Genomic DNA, 17,655 nt, shown 5'->3' with positions numbered 1-17,655 from the left:
AACACAACAACAACCAACAACAGCTGGCATGAGCATCAGCTCAGCATAAACACTACTCCACCGCCACACACATAGCTTCACCACAGCACAGCCTTCTAGAGTTAGCAGATTAGTCCAGTCCGCACAATTTATATTTCAGCTGCATTTTTTTAATACGGACAAAATGAGGGTTTAAAAATTAGAAATTTAAAAAAATTATTACAGGCCTAAAACTAAAAAATAAAAATTAATTTTTTAATTATAAAGTTAAACTGTCATAACCTATCCTAACTAACCAAACTTGCTGACAATGAAAAAATTGAATGAAGGTTTACTAATCGAAAAAATAGTTCTGTTCATAAAATAAAACTATAAATAGCTCAAATAAGAATTTAATTATAAAATTAAACCGTCATAACCTAACAAAACTAACCAAACTTGCTGATGATGCAAAAATATTAGATATAAAGTTTGTGCCACCGACAGGTTTCGAACCAGGATACGATCAGTTTCTCAGCCCGGCACGCTATCCACTAGACCACCGAGGCCGATGGCTCCAAACCGTATCGTTGCTGTAATGGTGTTCCCTCAGCCAATAGAATGCTCTTATTTTGTCCGTATTAAAAAAAAACTGCAGCTGAAATAAAAATTGTGCGTTCAGTCCAACCATACCATAACCAACCAAATCACCTGGTTCTGGAGCGTGCAGGAAAACTCTTGTGCATAATCCCATAATAGTCTAATCGTGATTAAAGCTTTGAATAAGAATTAGTCATAAAATAACCTCATTGTGACTGTGATAGTATGCGCTCGCTCATGCCTTTTACTTTAGCACTTTGTGATCTTTCAGAAACTAACATGTCAATATATCATGTGTTTGTTGTAAAATGGAGTAACTGTTGATAGGGAATAAATAAATTAGTATTATCAGGGTGGCATTTATTAAATAAATGCCACCCTGATACTTGCATGCAACTAGTACCGCAGCTCTAACAGGACTTGAAGCCTTGGCTCCTGCTCTGCCAAATTTGCCTCAAATTTACCCGATTCTGCACCATATCTCCCCAGTTGTGTACTCTCAAATTCCTCAGGTATTTTTTGACTTCGTGTATCCACCTTCTCGGCCAACCTCTTCTTGGAGCATTATATTACATGTTCTGCCACAAAATCTTTTGGAAGTCTTCCTTGGTGCATCTTCTATATACACGGCCCGACCCTACTAATCCTTGTTTTAAAAAGCGTACAATATACTCTTCTTTCAACATTTCATCCAATTCCACATACCTTGAGAGCGAGGCCTGCGTCGCATCCATCTCCTTCCCTCACTATTAGAAGAATGCATTCTCATGACGATTCCCCTCTCAGAGAATGATTTGGATGCATTACTGTACCTTGGAACGGGACCAGGTTTTCGCTCCATAAGTAAGCCACGGGCCTAATGAGAGTCTTTATAACTTTATCTCTGTCATTCATGTGAATCAGCAGTTTAGACTTAATAAGCTCTATTACAAAGCTAATATATGTTTATCGTAGTATTTTCTTCAGCTATCTTTTTCTCACTGTTGAACTCTACACTATTGATAAGCCGCTACCACTTGATTCCGGTGATGGCGTGTCCCATCAGCCCACCTACCCTGACAACCTACTAACACTCTTTAGAGGTATAGCGGGTTGAATTTCACAATTGACAAAAGGCACCACCCACCCCTCCATAGCAGCGTGACACCACGGCAAACAGCCACCTCAACATATTTATTTGTTGCACAAGGTGGCACCTTGTCGGGCCCTTGTTTCTACAGTATAGGCTAGTTCACGATTACTAGAACTAGTAATCGTGGTATAGTTTATATCCGTAGCCATCTCGGGCGATGCGGTCGCATCAATTGTTCAGAGCATCAACACTTAGCAATGAAGCATTTATTTAGTTGAAAGATGCATGATCATAATCTGATATTCCTTATTAGCCTGGCGATTTTCGCTCTTAGGTAAAAAAGGACGAATTCGATTTTTGGCATTTTTACACAATATTTTAAAAGTTAGGACCATTTCCCCTTAAAAATCTTTGTACTACCATATTAGGCACAGTATACATTCTTTGAAAATTGGCGTAGGCAATAAAATTTTTGAAATACTGATAACCTCATTTATTTGTTACTCTTTGATTTTACTATGGAGTCTGAGTCTGATATAAATTTTCCACCAGAATTTTAATGGGAAACTGGTAATATTTCAAGTTTTAGTTACCAAATATCTTTATATTTAAAATTATAATTAGAGACTGTTAAAATGTCATTTTTATACTCATTATCACTAAAGCTACAGTTTTACCATCTATGGTTTTACATGGTTTTACTCTCTGAGAAGGATATTCACCACAGCCACCTTTGGTGGCCGTGGTTCGCACATCCCCGCCATTGTTTCATAAAGCTTTGAAACTGGCTTTGATAGGCGAGGCGGGAGAACTATTTTAATTCTTGTTCTTACTCTCCTCCTCCATTTTCTACTGCTATTCTGTATTCTGGTTCATTTTTGGTTTTTTTCTTTCCGAATTTCTGATAATTTAAATTTCAATTCTTAATTCTTCAAGTTCAATTCACAGTGACAGCAATACATTATTTTTATAATTAGTAAATAATTATGTCTCGAAGGAGTATTACGTAAGTTAAACAATATATTTGTTTTCTTTTATATGTAGTATTTCTATTTCCCAGTTTGGTTGTAAGTACAGATTTCTGTCAAATTTGAATTTTGAACACAGCCTAGGCCTACCAACCAATATGTATATTTTATTATTTGTTTTAAAGTAACCAATAAACCAATAAATTGATCAAGTTTCTTGATTATTCCATCATAATAATTGGCCTAGTCATCTTATCTCACTATAGTAAGATGCAATAGGCCTACTGTATTTTTACTTTCTCCCCCTATACCATAGTATATGGAGAAAGTATTGTTTTCGTCAACATTTTCGAGTTTGAGTTTTGAGTGGATATATTCGTTTTGGGTCCCCCTGGACCCAAAAAAGTGGTTTTCGAAGTGATGTCTGTGTGTGTGTCTGTGTGTCTGGATGTGTACAGAGCTAGAGATAACACCTGTGGTCCGATTTCGATGAAATTTGGTATTTAGGTTCTAATCCATGGTATCTCCAGGCATTTTTTTAATTTTTTTGAAATTTTGATTTTTAATGGGGATTTCCCCATAAAACCCATAAAAAACCGGAAAAATCGAATTTTTTCAAAAATGGACCGAACGATTTTGATAAAAATTTAATATGTTGTAGCCCTCTAAATACTGAACAAAATGGTACAAATCCCATTTCTGTAAAAATTACAGTTTAAAAGTTATTGTAAATTATGTTTTTTCCCATAAAAAACCCATAAAATAACAAAAAATAGGATTTTAGAAAAGAAATCCGGTTTTGATTTAACATAGTATGTTATGGTCCTTACAATTTTGGGAGTTTTTTTCATTTTTTAGAAATTTTAATTTTTAATGGGGATTTTCCCATAAAACCCCATAAAATAATGGAAAATTAGGATTTTCCCAAAAATGGCCCGAACGACTTTGATAAAAATGTAGTATGTTATAGTCCTTTATATTCTGAAAAAAACGGCACAAATCCCATTCCTGTAAAAATTACGGTTCAAAAGTTATAGTAAATTATGTTATTTTCCCCATAAAAATCCCATAAAATAACGGAAAATCGGATTTTCCCAAAAATGGCATGAACAATTATGATAAAAATGTAGTATGTTCCCTAGTCCATCAATGTTAATTAAATGTTTACTTTCCGTAATTAAATGTTCATATTCGTGTAGGTATTTATTGTGTGCGTGTGACATCGATGTCTTAGTTTTTTTAACCCTGACAATGCCGTATTTACGGCGAAACATGTAGGTTGTTAACCTCAAACAACATTTGGACTACTTGACGAGGTATTGTACCATTATTATAGTCATAACTTATTAGCATTTGATGTGAAGTAACACTATATTGTGCACGATTACTAGAAAAATACTGGTATGGACCATAAACATAAGCAAATGACGTTTTTGGCCCGAAAATAAACATAATTTAACATTGCTTAAATGGAACTGCCAAAACATGTTCAATGCTATTAAGGCCTTTTCACACCGGCGTACTGGACGTACTGTACGTTTGGTACGTTTTTTATTCAACAAATCGCTGCCCATGTTATCACATGAGCTCGTTCACACCGTGCGTACAGAACGTAGGCCTACTGTACGTCCAGTACGTACGCGATGGATTTGTGTGAATCGCTCGGAGAGCGATTTTTCTAAAACGTACGTGGCGTACATGGGCTCGCGCATGCGTAGTGTACACTTCAAAACCACGTGCTCAGCCAGTGTTACTTGTCTGACTGCAAACGAACAAGTGTACGTTTTGGAAGTTTCTGTCCGGTGTGAAAGGACCGCGTACAGTATGTACTGTAAGTACTGTACGTACGGTACGTCCAGTATGCCGGTGTGAAAAGGCCTTTAGTATAGGATTCAGGCCAAAAACGTCATTTGTTTATGTTTATGATCCATACCGGTATTTTTCTAGTATTCGTGATATTGTGTAACACATAGGCCTATAGTGTGGAGTAATACCCCTATGTGAAGTAACACTTATTTACGTTTTTTAAGCTTTTTTTAGTCTTAATGACCATACAAAAATCTGTCAGTTAAACGGAAGTCTGTACATACTGTAAATAACTTATTTAGTTTGATTTTCTATTGTAAATATTCTTGACGCAGCCTATCCAGCTTTGCTGGTATCAAGCCAAGGAGGAGGTAATAAGGTAACTATTAATTATTAGACCATTGTGAGTTGATAACAGTAGGCTACAAATGACGAAAGTTTAAATTAACAACAGTGTGGAAACAAATACAAATTGACCACAGATAGACTAGAACAACAGTGTAGATGAATAACAACAATGATAACATTTAACAACAATAACAATCGGTGTGAATAAAGTGTAAAAAATTACAACATTGTAAATAAATTAATAGCATTAAAAGGTCTTTCCTGTTAAAGGGAACATTCCTTATTATCAATGATTTCTTTTTGATATAGGTACTGTATCAATATTTTTGTTTTCCTTCTTATGATCCATATTCCTTCTGTTTTAATATCTTCAACAGGCATTTAAATTACAAATTAAGAACCAACCTTGTTTAGGCAAAAATAATAGCCTATATATTGGATTGAGAAATGAAACTATTCTAAACTAACCAATCTTGCTGTAGGCTAAGTTACTGTTTCAAAATTCCATTTGATAACAGAAAAGGCATACGGGGAATAGGCTATCAAACGGAATTTTGAAATGTTAACTTAGGTACTGCAAGTTTAGTTGGTTAGGTTAGTTTAGAACAGTTTCATTTCAATATTATATTATTTTTAAATTGTTTGTTGATACTGAACAATATATATTTATTGTCATCATATTTGTTAATCAATATATCGGATGAAAAATAAAACATCGATATATCGAAAAGAAATCATCGATAATAATGAATGGTCCCTTTAACAGGAAAGTACCCATTGAAATTTACTATATATAACAATAATAAATTATGACAATAGGTAACAATATAATAAACTGTGACAAAAGCTAACATAACATAAAATACCCCCGCCGCAGCAAACCTGCCGACTAAGCGAATTTCCATTTGTCTGAATAGATTTTTAACCAAACCTATTTAAATAACATTAGGTTTAATGAGTACCTAGGTTTGCTGCCAAAAGGAAACTAATAAAGTGATTTTTTTTTTTTAAATATTAATAACTTAGTATAAAATAAATAAATTTGCCAAGTCTGATCAAAATATATCCATAAACAAGCAAACTACAACATTTTACAATATTCTCCATAAGAATAGCATGGGAATTTTAAATTTACAATTTTTTTAATTTTCTCCGTTACCAATAACCGTACAAAAACAATTTGATATACTAAATTATTTGTTATTTTAAGCTCTTTAAAAAGGTTTAGAGAGAAATTAGAAAATTTTGTGTTTTGAGGGCCAATAATTAGAAAAACCATTTTTTACACCATAAAACCCCCAGTAAAACCCCGTTCCCATGGTCCGATCATGCTGGTTCGCGAACTCATTCAAGTTTATCCCGCTTTACACCTTTAAACCAAATTTCATCAAAATCGGACAAAAATTACTCAAGTTATCGCGTTCATGGATGTATATATATATATATATATATATAAATATATATATATATAAATCTATATATATATATAAATCTATATATATATATAAATCTATATATATATATATATAAATCTATATATATATATAAATCTATATATATATATAAATCTATATATATATATATATATATATATACATATATAAAAATTTGAACGAATGGTGTTTTTGGCCTCTGGGGACATCAAAATGAAAAAGTAAATCGGTCCCGGGCCTAGGTCTTACCGTGCCACCTACGGTAATAGCTACTTCCCTTATAGGGAAATTCGCTAAAAGCAAACAAAAAAGCATGGCTCTCGAAAATATGGCACTTTACACTGTTGAGCGGGTCCTTTAAAGGCACCTCTAAGGAACCACGAGACCAAGATAAGAGAATAATGTTTGTTGTTAAATCCCAGTTACTATAAAGGAGGAAGGTTGTGAATAGCTTTGTGAAATTATGAACAGTCGAACTATTGAGTATTGGATACTAATAGTCAAAGGTTAAACAGTTAAATCATTGACTAAGGAAATAAAAGTTTGTTTCCCTTGTCTGTGGTTAAATGGACCAAAAAAAGTATAGGTTAGGGCCTGGTTTATTAATGGGGAATGGTTGCTGTTGTTGTGTTGTGGTACACTGAGTATTAATTAATTGGTCCTCTTTAAATGTGCCCATTTTCTAGTTCAACAAACACGATATGGCGACTTAACTTTGGAAAGGTTTTGCCCAGTGCTCGATTTGCTGGGGAACGCAGTGGAATGGACGGAGTTTCGGTACCTGTCTTTTGGGAAGATCAAAATATTGACATAAGTTAAATACAAATCACATTAAATAGGTTACAGTTCCGCACCTCATATTTTACAAATCAAGCACTGGTTTTGCCTACCTTTAATGATTATGATTTTTGCCTTTTTCCAAATTCCAAATTTATAACGTTTGAAAATTTGTACAATAGGACATAACCGCCTTGCAATCATGTAGAAGAATCCTTGTGACTAATCCGCGTCAATAAAGACTATCAAGAATTACTGCCTCATGGGCCTAGGAGACATTTCAATTTTAACAATGTAATAAGTGAATATGGACTCTAACAATAAAGATCTTTGTAGAAGTTATATTAATTTCACATAAGGCCTATCTAAGCATATCTAAGGCTTTGGATTATTTATTCATGGAAAAAATAGCCACTTTTATTTTATAGTAGATAGTTTTGTTACAACTGAGTAGTAAAAAAAAACTTAATAGAAATAAAGAAAATTATGTATGTCCAGAAAATCTCCTGCAAAGAAGAAAGTTAATACAATGTCAGCAGAGAAAAGCCCTGAAAAAACCAAAAGTGAAGAAAAAACAAATGTGAAAATGAGGACCTTGAATCGCAAGAGGAAAGAACACGACAACATTCACCTTTGTTCGATTTTTTAAAAGAAGATAGAAAACCTATAAAAAAACAGGTAATTAAATCCAATTAGTATTCAATTTGCATGATCTGAAAAGAAATTATGACTGCTCTATCTTGACTTTACTTGGGAATTTAACCTCTTCACTTTCATGAAAGATGAAACTGAATTGAGGCTCAAAATGATTGGAAAATTCACATTTGTTATGTACTTTATCTAGATTTCTCTTACACCTTTTAAAGTCATCTTTTACAATGTCCTGCCACTTCTATTGTGTTATTCCAAGTATCCTATTCCTATCTAGAGCTAGATTTTAGTAAGACTTCATCGTGCCTTATTTGTAACCAAACCACCCTAATCTTGATATGGGAATTGTAGTCTGACTCTGTTCTGTCATATCCAAACTGTTCTCTAATATAGGCTACCTTTGTTTCTAATAGTTTCATTCATGATTTTTGCACCGAGGGATTCATTTCTGATGTTTGGGCTTGTCTTTTTGGGTAGGCCTACACATTTTCATTATGATGAACGGGAGAAAAGTAAGTGCACACTAAGTAGTTGGTTTGGCCGGGTTTCGATGCTATTTTCTGTGTCGAGATATTCCTGATGTATAAGCACTATATCTGAGCTCTCTGATTGCAATGTTGGTGTAAGGGGTTCCTCCGACAGCCCTTCACCAGACTTGCTGGCACCGGTAGGGGGGAAACAGTCACTCCCTTCTCCAGCGAAGGTGCCAACGATATATTTTACGCCGTTAAAAAGCGTGACCTAGAAACATTCCCTCCCCTCTGAAACACTTCCACATCTAACTGCTTGCCAAGCAAGCCCTCCATGCTTCATGCGGTTGAAAAATCCATAAAAATATTTGGCAGCGCATCGGGTGGCAAAGGGCGGCCCGGAATAACCAGGAACAGGAATACCCTCGGGGATGTAGCCCCTACCCTAGTTCCCACGGGGACCGGCCTCCGTTTGCCTGGTAGCAGAGCTTGACCTCTCACCCAAGCCACCTCCCTGACTAGAACCCGAAGGGGCTGGTCCCTGACGACACACCAAAGAGGTCTCATCAGCAGTGCAAAGCACAAAACAGCCTTTTTGCACAGAAAGGGCTCTCCCAATGCTCAAGAGACCATTAACTCGTACGAGTCATACCAACCTTTCTTTAAAACTATACAAAATCTCTTCTTATAATAATTTTATCTATAGTCTACATTTGGTATATACAGGGAAGTATCCCTAATTTTAAGATTTCACTTTGAGTAGTGAGGATGTGCTGGAGGATTGTGGGTAGGCTTGAATGATGCTGTAAGAGTTCATTGTGACAAACTTCATTAAACTTAGATACTGTTCTACTAAATGTTGTTCTCAATGCCTTCCTTCTTTGCAACCACTCAAATTTTTTTTAAATTTTTTTTGTTAAATTTGCATTCATAGTTCAAATAAAATCTATACTTTTCCAACAAATAAATTACTCATCATAAAGTATATAAGTATTATAAAGTACTCATCAGTACTCAGTGAAAGTTAGTAGGCAATAACAATATTTTATTTGAACTATTTTAACATCTTCTTTGGTCAAAAGACTACACCATACTACACACAACTCAACTAACTTTTTTCTCATTCTCTTATTAAAATTAATAACATGTGTTTTAATTATTAGTAAGCAATCTAATACAAATATTAACATTTGATAACAGCTGGCAATTTAAAACCAGTAAGTTGAACCAACTCAGCATATACAGTATAACACCGGGAAATTTTACATCACCTGTTTGAAAACCTTTAGCTTAATGATTAATGATTATAAGCTACATGATTAATGGGTATGTCACTCATCACACAAGTGTGGAAGTGATCTAGTTCAACAACTAAACTTCACTGTGACCACGTTTAGTAAACGCTCCTTGCTGTTGGCCGTTGTGTTATGTCACATTGAATTGTTGCCAGAACTGTATAATGTGAGTTATCTAATTGTAAATAGTCCTAGAAACATTCTAGTCGTTAAAGCTGCACTATTTTGCTTAGAATTATATAACATAATTTTTTTATCAAAACCGCTTTTTATAAAATTTAATTTTCCTTTATTTTATGGGTTTTTTATGGGAAATAATGTAAGATACAATAACTTTGGAACCGTAATTTCTATAGCAATGGGAGTTGTACCATTTTGTTCAGAATTTAAATGACTATAACATACATAATTTTAAGGAAACCTGCAGACTAAGCGAATTTCCATTTACCTGGCTGGATCTTCAGTAAAAAATCCCCTAATGTCAGATTTATTTTTTATTTTTAATAAAAAAGATTTAGTAATAAATAGATAAGACAGATTAATTTTTTTGTCAGATTTACTATTTAAATTACATTTTGAGATGAGTACTTAGGATTGCTGCTACAGCTATGGTTTAAAGTATGTGTTTCTTTAACGTAAATAGCTTGTTATAAAAAAAATCCATATTTAATAAAAATATTTTTGTGACAGACTGGTTTCAAGACTTTATATATCCTGCACAAGAATAACAAATTTCTTTAGTGACCATTAGGCAAAAAACAACACATTAATATTCTAAATTATTGTTTTATTGTCTACAAAATAGTTTAAAAAGAAACTGCAATATTTTATGGGTTGGTCTCCCATTACTGTAAAGAACTTTTATTTGAAGCAGCTCTTATAAAAATAAAATTCAAGAACTCAAATCTGTTTGTACTGGGAACCTACAGACCCCCAAACGGAGACCTTGAGGAATCATTAAACACCTTTACAGAACTAATTGAGGAAACAAAAATGGAAAATTCCCCTCTTATCATCATGGGAGATATTAACGTTGATTTGTGTAACCCAAACAGGAAACACATTATCTTAAATGAAACTCTTGCTATGCACAACATCCAGAGACTACAGCTTCCACCTACGAGAATAACAAATCTAACACAAACCTCCATTGACTGGATATGTACAAATATGGACACAAACCAACTCACTCCAGAAATCATCAATGCAGGACTTTCGGATCATACTGCTCAACTCTGTACTGTAAACTTCAACTCACACATCAACTCAAGTTATCCAGCCCAAATTGGACGCTGCCTAAAAAATAAAAACCTGCAAGACCTCAAGTATCTTCTCAGTGAAGAAAACTGTCTTAGTGTTACCTCAATAAACAATGCCGAAGAAGCTTTTAAAACTTTTAGTAACATAGTGAGAGTAGCTATGGATGCAGCCTGCCCCCAAAAGAAGATAAAAACACAAAGAAAACATAAACTAAAATTCTCTATGGACCCAGAAGCAGTGAGACTTAAAGCCGAATTTCTTAAAGCTCTAAGAAAGTTTGAGGTGACGGGAAATCCAGATGACAGAAGGGTTTCTATTGAAAATAAAAAGAACTATGACCTGTACTTGAAAACGATGCGGAAAAAGGTTAACTCTGACCAGTTGATGAAAGCTGAAAATAAATCTAAAGCTATCTGGGAAACAATAAACACAGTGTGGTCCAAAAAAGAAACATCCCTAAATGAAATAACCCTTCAAGTAGATGGCCAACTCATAAGTAATGTGACCCATGTTGCAGACCATTTGAATACATTTTTTACACAAGTAGGAGAAAAAACAGTAGAGAAACAAAAACACCTAAAGACTACAGCTCAAACTCCTGACGTAACTCAAACAGGTCCACCGTTTTCCTCCTTTCAAAGCACAGACGAGAAGGAAGTTAAAATGATTATAAACATACTTAAAGCAAAAAACTCGTCTGGAATTGATGAAATCTCGTCAAAAATACTTAAGCATTGCTGCAATGAACTAGCACTACCATTGGCTGATTTGATAAATAAGTCCCTAAAACAAGGCATCTTTCCTTCACTACTTAAAATAACTAAAGTATACCCGAAATTTAAAAAAGGTAGCACATTAGTAGCAAGCAACTACAGACCAATTTCCCTCGTTTCCACCTTCTCCAAAATATACGAAAAAGTTGTTTTAACACGTTGACTGCGCGCGCCGACTTTACAGGCGCTCCTCAGTGGCGGGCGAAGCCCCGGCGCGCAACCGAATCAGCGAACGCAATTGGCATTCAAATATTTCAGTCTGACGAATCACAAAAGAGCAGTGGTGACTGTGCTGCGTTACCCCGAGAGTGGATGTAGTTCACTGAAACACCCAAAGGTAGCAGCACTGCATGGATCCGTATCCAGTGTCTTTGTAATGTGGGTTGAAAAGAAAAAATCCCCGAAACCGGGACAAAAGCATTGCCAGACAGGATTTTACGGGAAATTTTAGTACCAACCTACACCAAAGTAAAGCTCGCATTCTAAGCTGGCAGGCTGGCAACGATTATAACGTCTCCGTCTGAGGCTAAGCTCACACTGACTCAATATATTTCTGTTGGTCTGGTGCCGCCTGGGAGCGCTGGCGACGCCGACTAAAGTCGGCACGCGCAGTCAACGTGTTAAAAAGACTTTTAGACCACTGCAAAAATCACAACCTGCAACATGGATTTACAAAAGGGAAATCCGCAACAACAGCAATAATTCAGATGGTTGAGTCCCTGATTGACAGCCTAGATGAAGGAAATCTAACAACAGGAATCTTTCTTGATTTCAGTAAGGCATTTGACTGCCTTGACCACCAGCTAATCATTAAAAAGCTGGATTTCCTGGGGGTATCAGGGATAGTAAGAGAATGGTTTCAAAGCTACCTTACAGACAGGAGTCAGTTTGTAGAACTAAGGCACAGAGATAACAGCCTAATAAGAAAAATAAGATCAAATTTTCAACCAATAAATCGAGGAGTTCCCCATGGGTCAGTTATGGGTCCGGTACTGTTTATTCTTTTTACCAACGATTTGCCGCAACAAATAGGAGACGCCTGCCTTACTCTTATGTATGCTGATGACACAACCTTAGTGTTTAATGAACCACTAGCTGAAAATCTAGAAGTAAAATCCTATGTGTCACTCAGTATGGCCTACCAATACTGCTATAACAATGATCTCGCAGTAAACACGTCTAAAACAACTCAAATAGCTTTTGGCCGTAAATCTCAAGAAGTGCCACGACTCCCAGATGTAGAAGTGGAAGATGAAGCTAAGTTTTTGGGCATCACACTCGATAAGAATTTAACCTGGACCCCTCATGTGGACAATATATGTAAAAAATTAAGTTCAACCATCTATGCTCTTAAACATATAAAAAATGCAACAGATGACATGACAACAAAAGTAGCATACTTTGCACTTTTTGAGTCGCATATGAGATATGGACTTGTAGCATGGGGTGGAACCTCTGCCACTAACATGCAAAGAGTTCTCAGAAAACAAAAAAAGGCAGTCAGAATAACTGCAGGACTCCACAGACTCGACAGCTGCAGGGAAGCATTCAGGTCACTCAAAGTACTTACCCTTGTAGCACTCTACATCCAGGAAGTTGTGTTATTTGCAGTAAGAAATAACCCTACAAGGCGTGGCGAAATGCACCAACACAACCTGAGAAACACCATGCAGTACAACCTTCCACAACATCGCACGGCACAGTTTGAAAAGAAACCTTCATACGCAGGAATGAAAATCTACAACAGGCTACCTCCAGATCTAAGAAGCAAGTCAGAAGATGACCTCAAACCAGCTTTGCATCAATGGCTCATTAATCGACCTTTCTATTCCTTAGAAGAATACCATCAACAGGCCTTTGACTAAACAACACCTCAACCACACATTTAGAAAAAATTGTAAATTGACGCTACTACTATTCTTAATGAATGTGTAAATAAAGATTAATTGTCTATTGTCTATTGTCTATTGTCTATTGGTGGTCAAAATTGGAAACACAAATTTTAACACAGTAAAATCCCCAAGACTGACGAGGGTGTCTGTGAACTCATTTGAATAAATATAGGTAAATCTTTGTGCCAAATTAAAAAAAGGTCCATTTTTAATCTAGTTATTATTATTATTATTATTATTACTTTCTCCCCTTATACCATAGTGGAAAAAGTATTGTTTAGTTTAGTTTAGTTTTGAGTGGATATATCAGTTTTTGGTTCTCCTGAGCCCAAGAAAAGTTGTTTTTGAAAGTGATGCCTGTCTCTCTGTGTGTGTGTGTGTGTGTGGATGTGTACTGAGCTACAGACCACACCTGTAGTCCAATTTTCATGAAACTTCATCACATTACATCAATTCTCTTGACAGGTGATTTGTCACAAAGTCTAATACTACATTTGAAATAATATAATAGTTTATAAAATAAAGTAAATCAATAAGCTACAACTATGGGAGAAGTAATATCTTTCAAATATACTCATTTTCCAGATATTCTTCTAGTGAGTAAAATGACCTCTTCAAAAGAATTTATTTAGATACTGAGGCTATGTTTTTAATCCAAGCAGGTAATTTGTTGTCAATTTTTGGCCCCATATACTGAGGGGATAAATGAAAGGGGTTGAGGGTAGTGATTTTATATATTATGTAGTAGTAGTGATTTTTCCATAAAATAACGGTAAAATAGAATTTTCTCAAAAATGGCCTAAAGGATTTGGAAAAATTTAGTATGTTATAGACCTTTTAAATAAAATTGTAAAACTCCCATTGCTGTAGCAATTATGGTTCAAAAGTTATTGTAACTTATTTCACCTATAAAAACCCATAAAATATTGGAAAATCTAATTTTATAAAAAGGTGGTTTTTATTAAAATAGAACATTATATAAATCTAAACAAAATAGTGCAACCCCCAATTTCTATAAAAAAATAACGGTCAAAAGCAATTTAAGCCTTTGTAAGACAGTAATAGGTTTTTTTTTTACATTCCTCCGTCAAATAGTCCAATAAATGATATTGCTCAACAGCTTACATGTTTCGTTGCGAAGACAACATTTTCAAAGCTTGCAACTCGTCAAAAACAAATGTTGAAAATGTTGTCTTCGCAACGAAACATTTAAGCTGTTGAGCAATATCATTTATTGGACTATTTGACGGAGGTATGTAAAAAACCTTTTATTGTCTTAAAAATATAGCCCAGGGGCCGAAAACATCAGTTTTAAACCTTTGTGATTTTCCCTATAATTATCTCAGTTACTCCCACCACTTAGCATGATAAAAGTTGTTGACTAGCTAATACCTCAAGAACCTCAAGAAAATAACAATTTTACTATCAATGATCTAGTTTTCGCTAAAGTTGGAGGCTATCCTTTTTGGCCTGCGGAAATAACTAATATAAATCAGGATTAGTACGAAAACTCAGCTAAATATGAAGTGGTTTTTACACAACTAATGAAACAGCTTTGATTAGCAAAACTGACATTAGTCATTATTATGATAATAGAACAAATTATTAATTAGATTTCATCGCAAATAAGCACAAAGAAAGCTACAAAAAATGTCTTAATGAAATAGAGAAAGCATGGGAAAACTTACAAAAAGGAATTCCCCCCAGACCACAGTTCATAATACTCCAATTATTAGCAATAAAAGTTATATTAAGAACAAAAAGGTTATAATTTAAGTGCATCACCAATACCTGAAAAAAAGTCTGGAAGTAAATTGGTAACAAGTTCGATACAAACAGAGAGCTCACATCAGTTAAATGACATTGGAGATAATACAGAAAGCAAACAAAGCCCCCTTGGTAAACCCTCTTCCATGAGTCTGTCACTTCTAAAAACATGAATGGAACTTCATGGAATGGAATGGAGATACATAGTTTATTGAGTTACAGAATATTGGTGTTTGGGCTATCCTTAAAACATATCCTTCCTGAACTCTAGTGGAAAATTAACAAACTATTTTGTGTGGTTCAGTGTGTTGATTAATGCTGCCATCAAGTGGAAGACTTTAAAACTGCCTTATCTGGGGAGGTATATCCACTTTCTCCTTCTCTTTCCAACCATGACTTGAAGCAAGCAACATGTCCAGAGTTCTTTCCTATTGTATAATTTAAATGTAAAGTAAATTAAAAGTAGTGTTTTCTTTTTTATTAAGTAATTGTCCTTAAATTCAACGTGTGAAAGTGGGTAAGATCTCTCCAGTTTTTTCTCTCAAGTGGACAGTGAACAATAATTATTCCTTTTTTAAAGTCAGACAAATCTAAAGACTATGTGGCCACTTCCCATCTCTTTCCTTTCCCAAAGCCTCAAACATAAAATTAATAGGTAAAATCATTATACTAATCTGGCCAGATATTATGTACCCTAATTAAAAATAGTTTGAAACAAGAATAATTATGTAAATGTACGAAAATGTTAAAATGTAGAGTAAAATAAATGTATTGACCACATATCGGTTTTTTATGTCAAACCCTCAAGTCACTGACTTCCAAATACAGTCCACTTATGTCATGTCAAGTTTATTTTTCGGGCATTGGTCCAAACAATTGGTGTGAGGTTTCCAATCATATACCAAAAAGTTATTTAAATTTCAAAAAAAGGGCGATAAGGCTTGTAAGTGGTGTACGCTCTAGAACTCACTGTTAACCTATATTTAGACATTTCAAAATTTTAACCTTACCTGCAATGTATATTCTTCATGTTCTCTTGTATGTAAAAAATCATTTAGACATTTTCTCAGGAAATTCAAATGAACATAATTATGAAACCAGATTTAAAAACAACTTACAAACAGTGCTTTGTAAATACTCAAAGAGTCAAACAAACATTCAATACATGGCAGCTAAATTGTTTAATAATATATCAGTGGGGTATCGAGAGTTGTCCTTGAACACTTTCAAATCAAAAATGAAACATTTTTAATACAAAAATGCCCATATACAGTGGAGGATTTTTTTACCTGTCAAAATATTTCTATTTAATTGTGCCTGCATTGGGGGTGATTAAAAATGAATGACCAGGTTTTAACGCTTTATAACTTTTATATTTTATACTATTAAACTTACCGCTATAAAATACACATCAAGCGAAAAAGCAACTCAAAGAGTTTATGCCTTCTAAAGACACATTATTTAACAAAATCGATCCAGCAGAACTGTAGATTTAATTGTACAAAGTTAAAAAGTAATCTCCAACTTTTTTTCCCACTAGAAATTTGGAGGTTACTTGACGTTTTTGCAAATAACTTTTAAATGGTGAGGAAATCGACCAAAGTGGAAGGTAATATTCCAAAAGAGCATAAAATTTCCTACAATCCACTGTTATGCATTTCTTGAATATACTCAATAAATGTAGCCTAAATTTGCCTTAAAATAAAAAAGTGTGACATTTAATGTTTGCTATGTCTATTGTCTACATTGAAGACAGGGATTTTCAATTTTTTTTTTTTCATTTTGAGGCAATATTTGGTACTTTGAGTATTTAAAAAAAATGCATCAGTTTGGTTCAGTTTCAAACAATCAACAATGTTTTCTTATCAATCCTCAACAAACCAGCAACTTATGAGAGCGGGGACTAAGTCCGGACACAAAACAATCTTCCCCAAATCACAAATACACTTTCCATTTCATCCAACATTTTATCAACATATTTTAATTCCAGGTACAGTGTAAAGGGGTGCTACCTAGCAGTTTTGGTTGTTGCCATTTTGATCACCTCTGCCTCTACCAGACGTCTTAACTGGCGGAAAGTCGTCTGTCGTCTCTTTCCTTGCTTCTCCTGTGGGGAGGTCCCAGACCCCCAAATACCACTGCCATTCTCCTCCCCGAGTGTAGAGCACAGCTTCCACAAGGCAGCCGTCTGCTCTGATGGTTCCCCGTGCTCATGCATCGCCAGGTAGCGTAACTGCATCATATATATGACTAGCTGTACCCGCGGGCTTTGCCCCGTTTAACTTCATAAGTATTCGCATGGCTCATTCACGTACTGGTTGAAGTTCGTTCGCTACGCTCACTCACCTTTAGGTTGGAGCTCGTTCGCTGCGCTCACTTGCCTTCAGGTTAGCTCGTTCGCTACGCTAACTCGCCTCCAGGTTGAAGTTCGTTTGCTACGCTCACTCACCTTTTGGTTGGAAATTAGCGGTTGTCATAAATTAAAAAAAAATAATAGTGCTGCACCCTGTTGGTAATCCTTGTAACTTTTATGCTATTGAACATCATAGAACAGAACCAACTTGTTTAATTGAAACAGCTGTTAA

At 34.9% G+C, this 17,655-nt stretch overlaps 1 protein-coding gene across 1 annotated transcript in view; it reads left to right on the top strand.

The window, feature by feature from the left end:
* Positions 1-9,453: 9,453 nt before the first annotated feature.
* LOC128992799 (scoloptoxin SSD14-like) overlaps positions 9,454-17,655 on the top strand; it is a 30,966-nt gene continuing 22,764 nt past the window's right edge. Inside the window, exons 1-2 of the mRNA XM_054416542.1 lie at positions 9,454-9,544; positions 17,061-17,294. Of these exons, the coding sequence (XP_054272517.1) occupies positions 9,543-9,544; positions 17,061-17,294 (236 nt within the window). The 5' untranslated portion in view covers positions 9,454-9,542. The remainder of the gene's footprint in view (positions 9,545-17,060; positions 17,295-17,655) is intronic.

This window comes from Macrosteles quadrilineatus, unplaced genomic scaffold, assembly GCF_028750875.1.
Source record: "Macrosteles quadrilineatus isolate MER2022 unplaced genomic scaffold, UCM_ALF_1.0 Scaffold_1__1_contigs__length_201487025, whole genome shotgun sequence".
Taxonomy (NCBI): domain Eukaryota; kingdom Metazoa; phylum Arthropoda; class Insecta; order Hemiptera; family Cicadellidae; genus Macrosteles; species Macrosteles quadrilineatus.
Note: the sequence above shows the minus strand (reverse complement) of the source record. Positions and strands in the feature narration are given on the sequence as shown.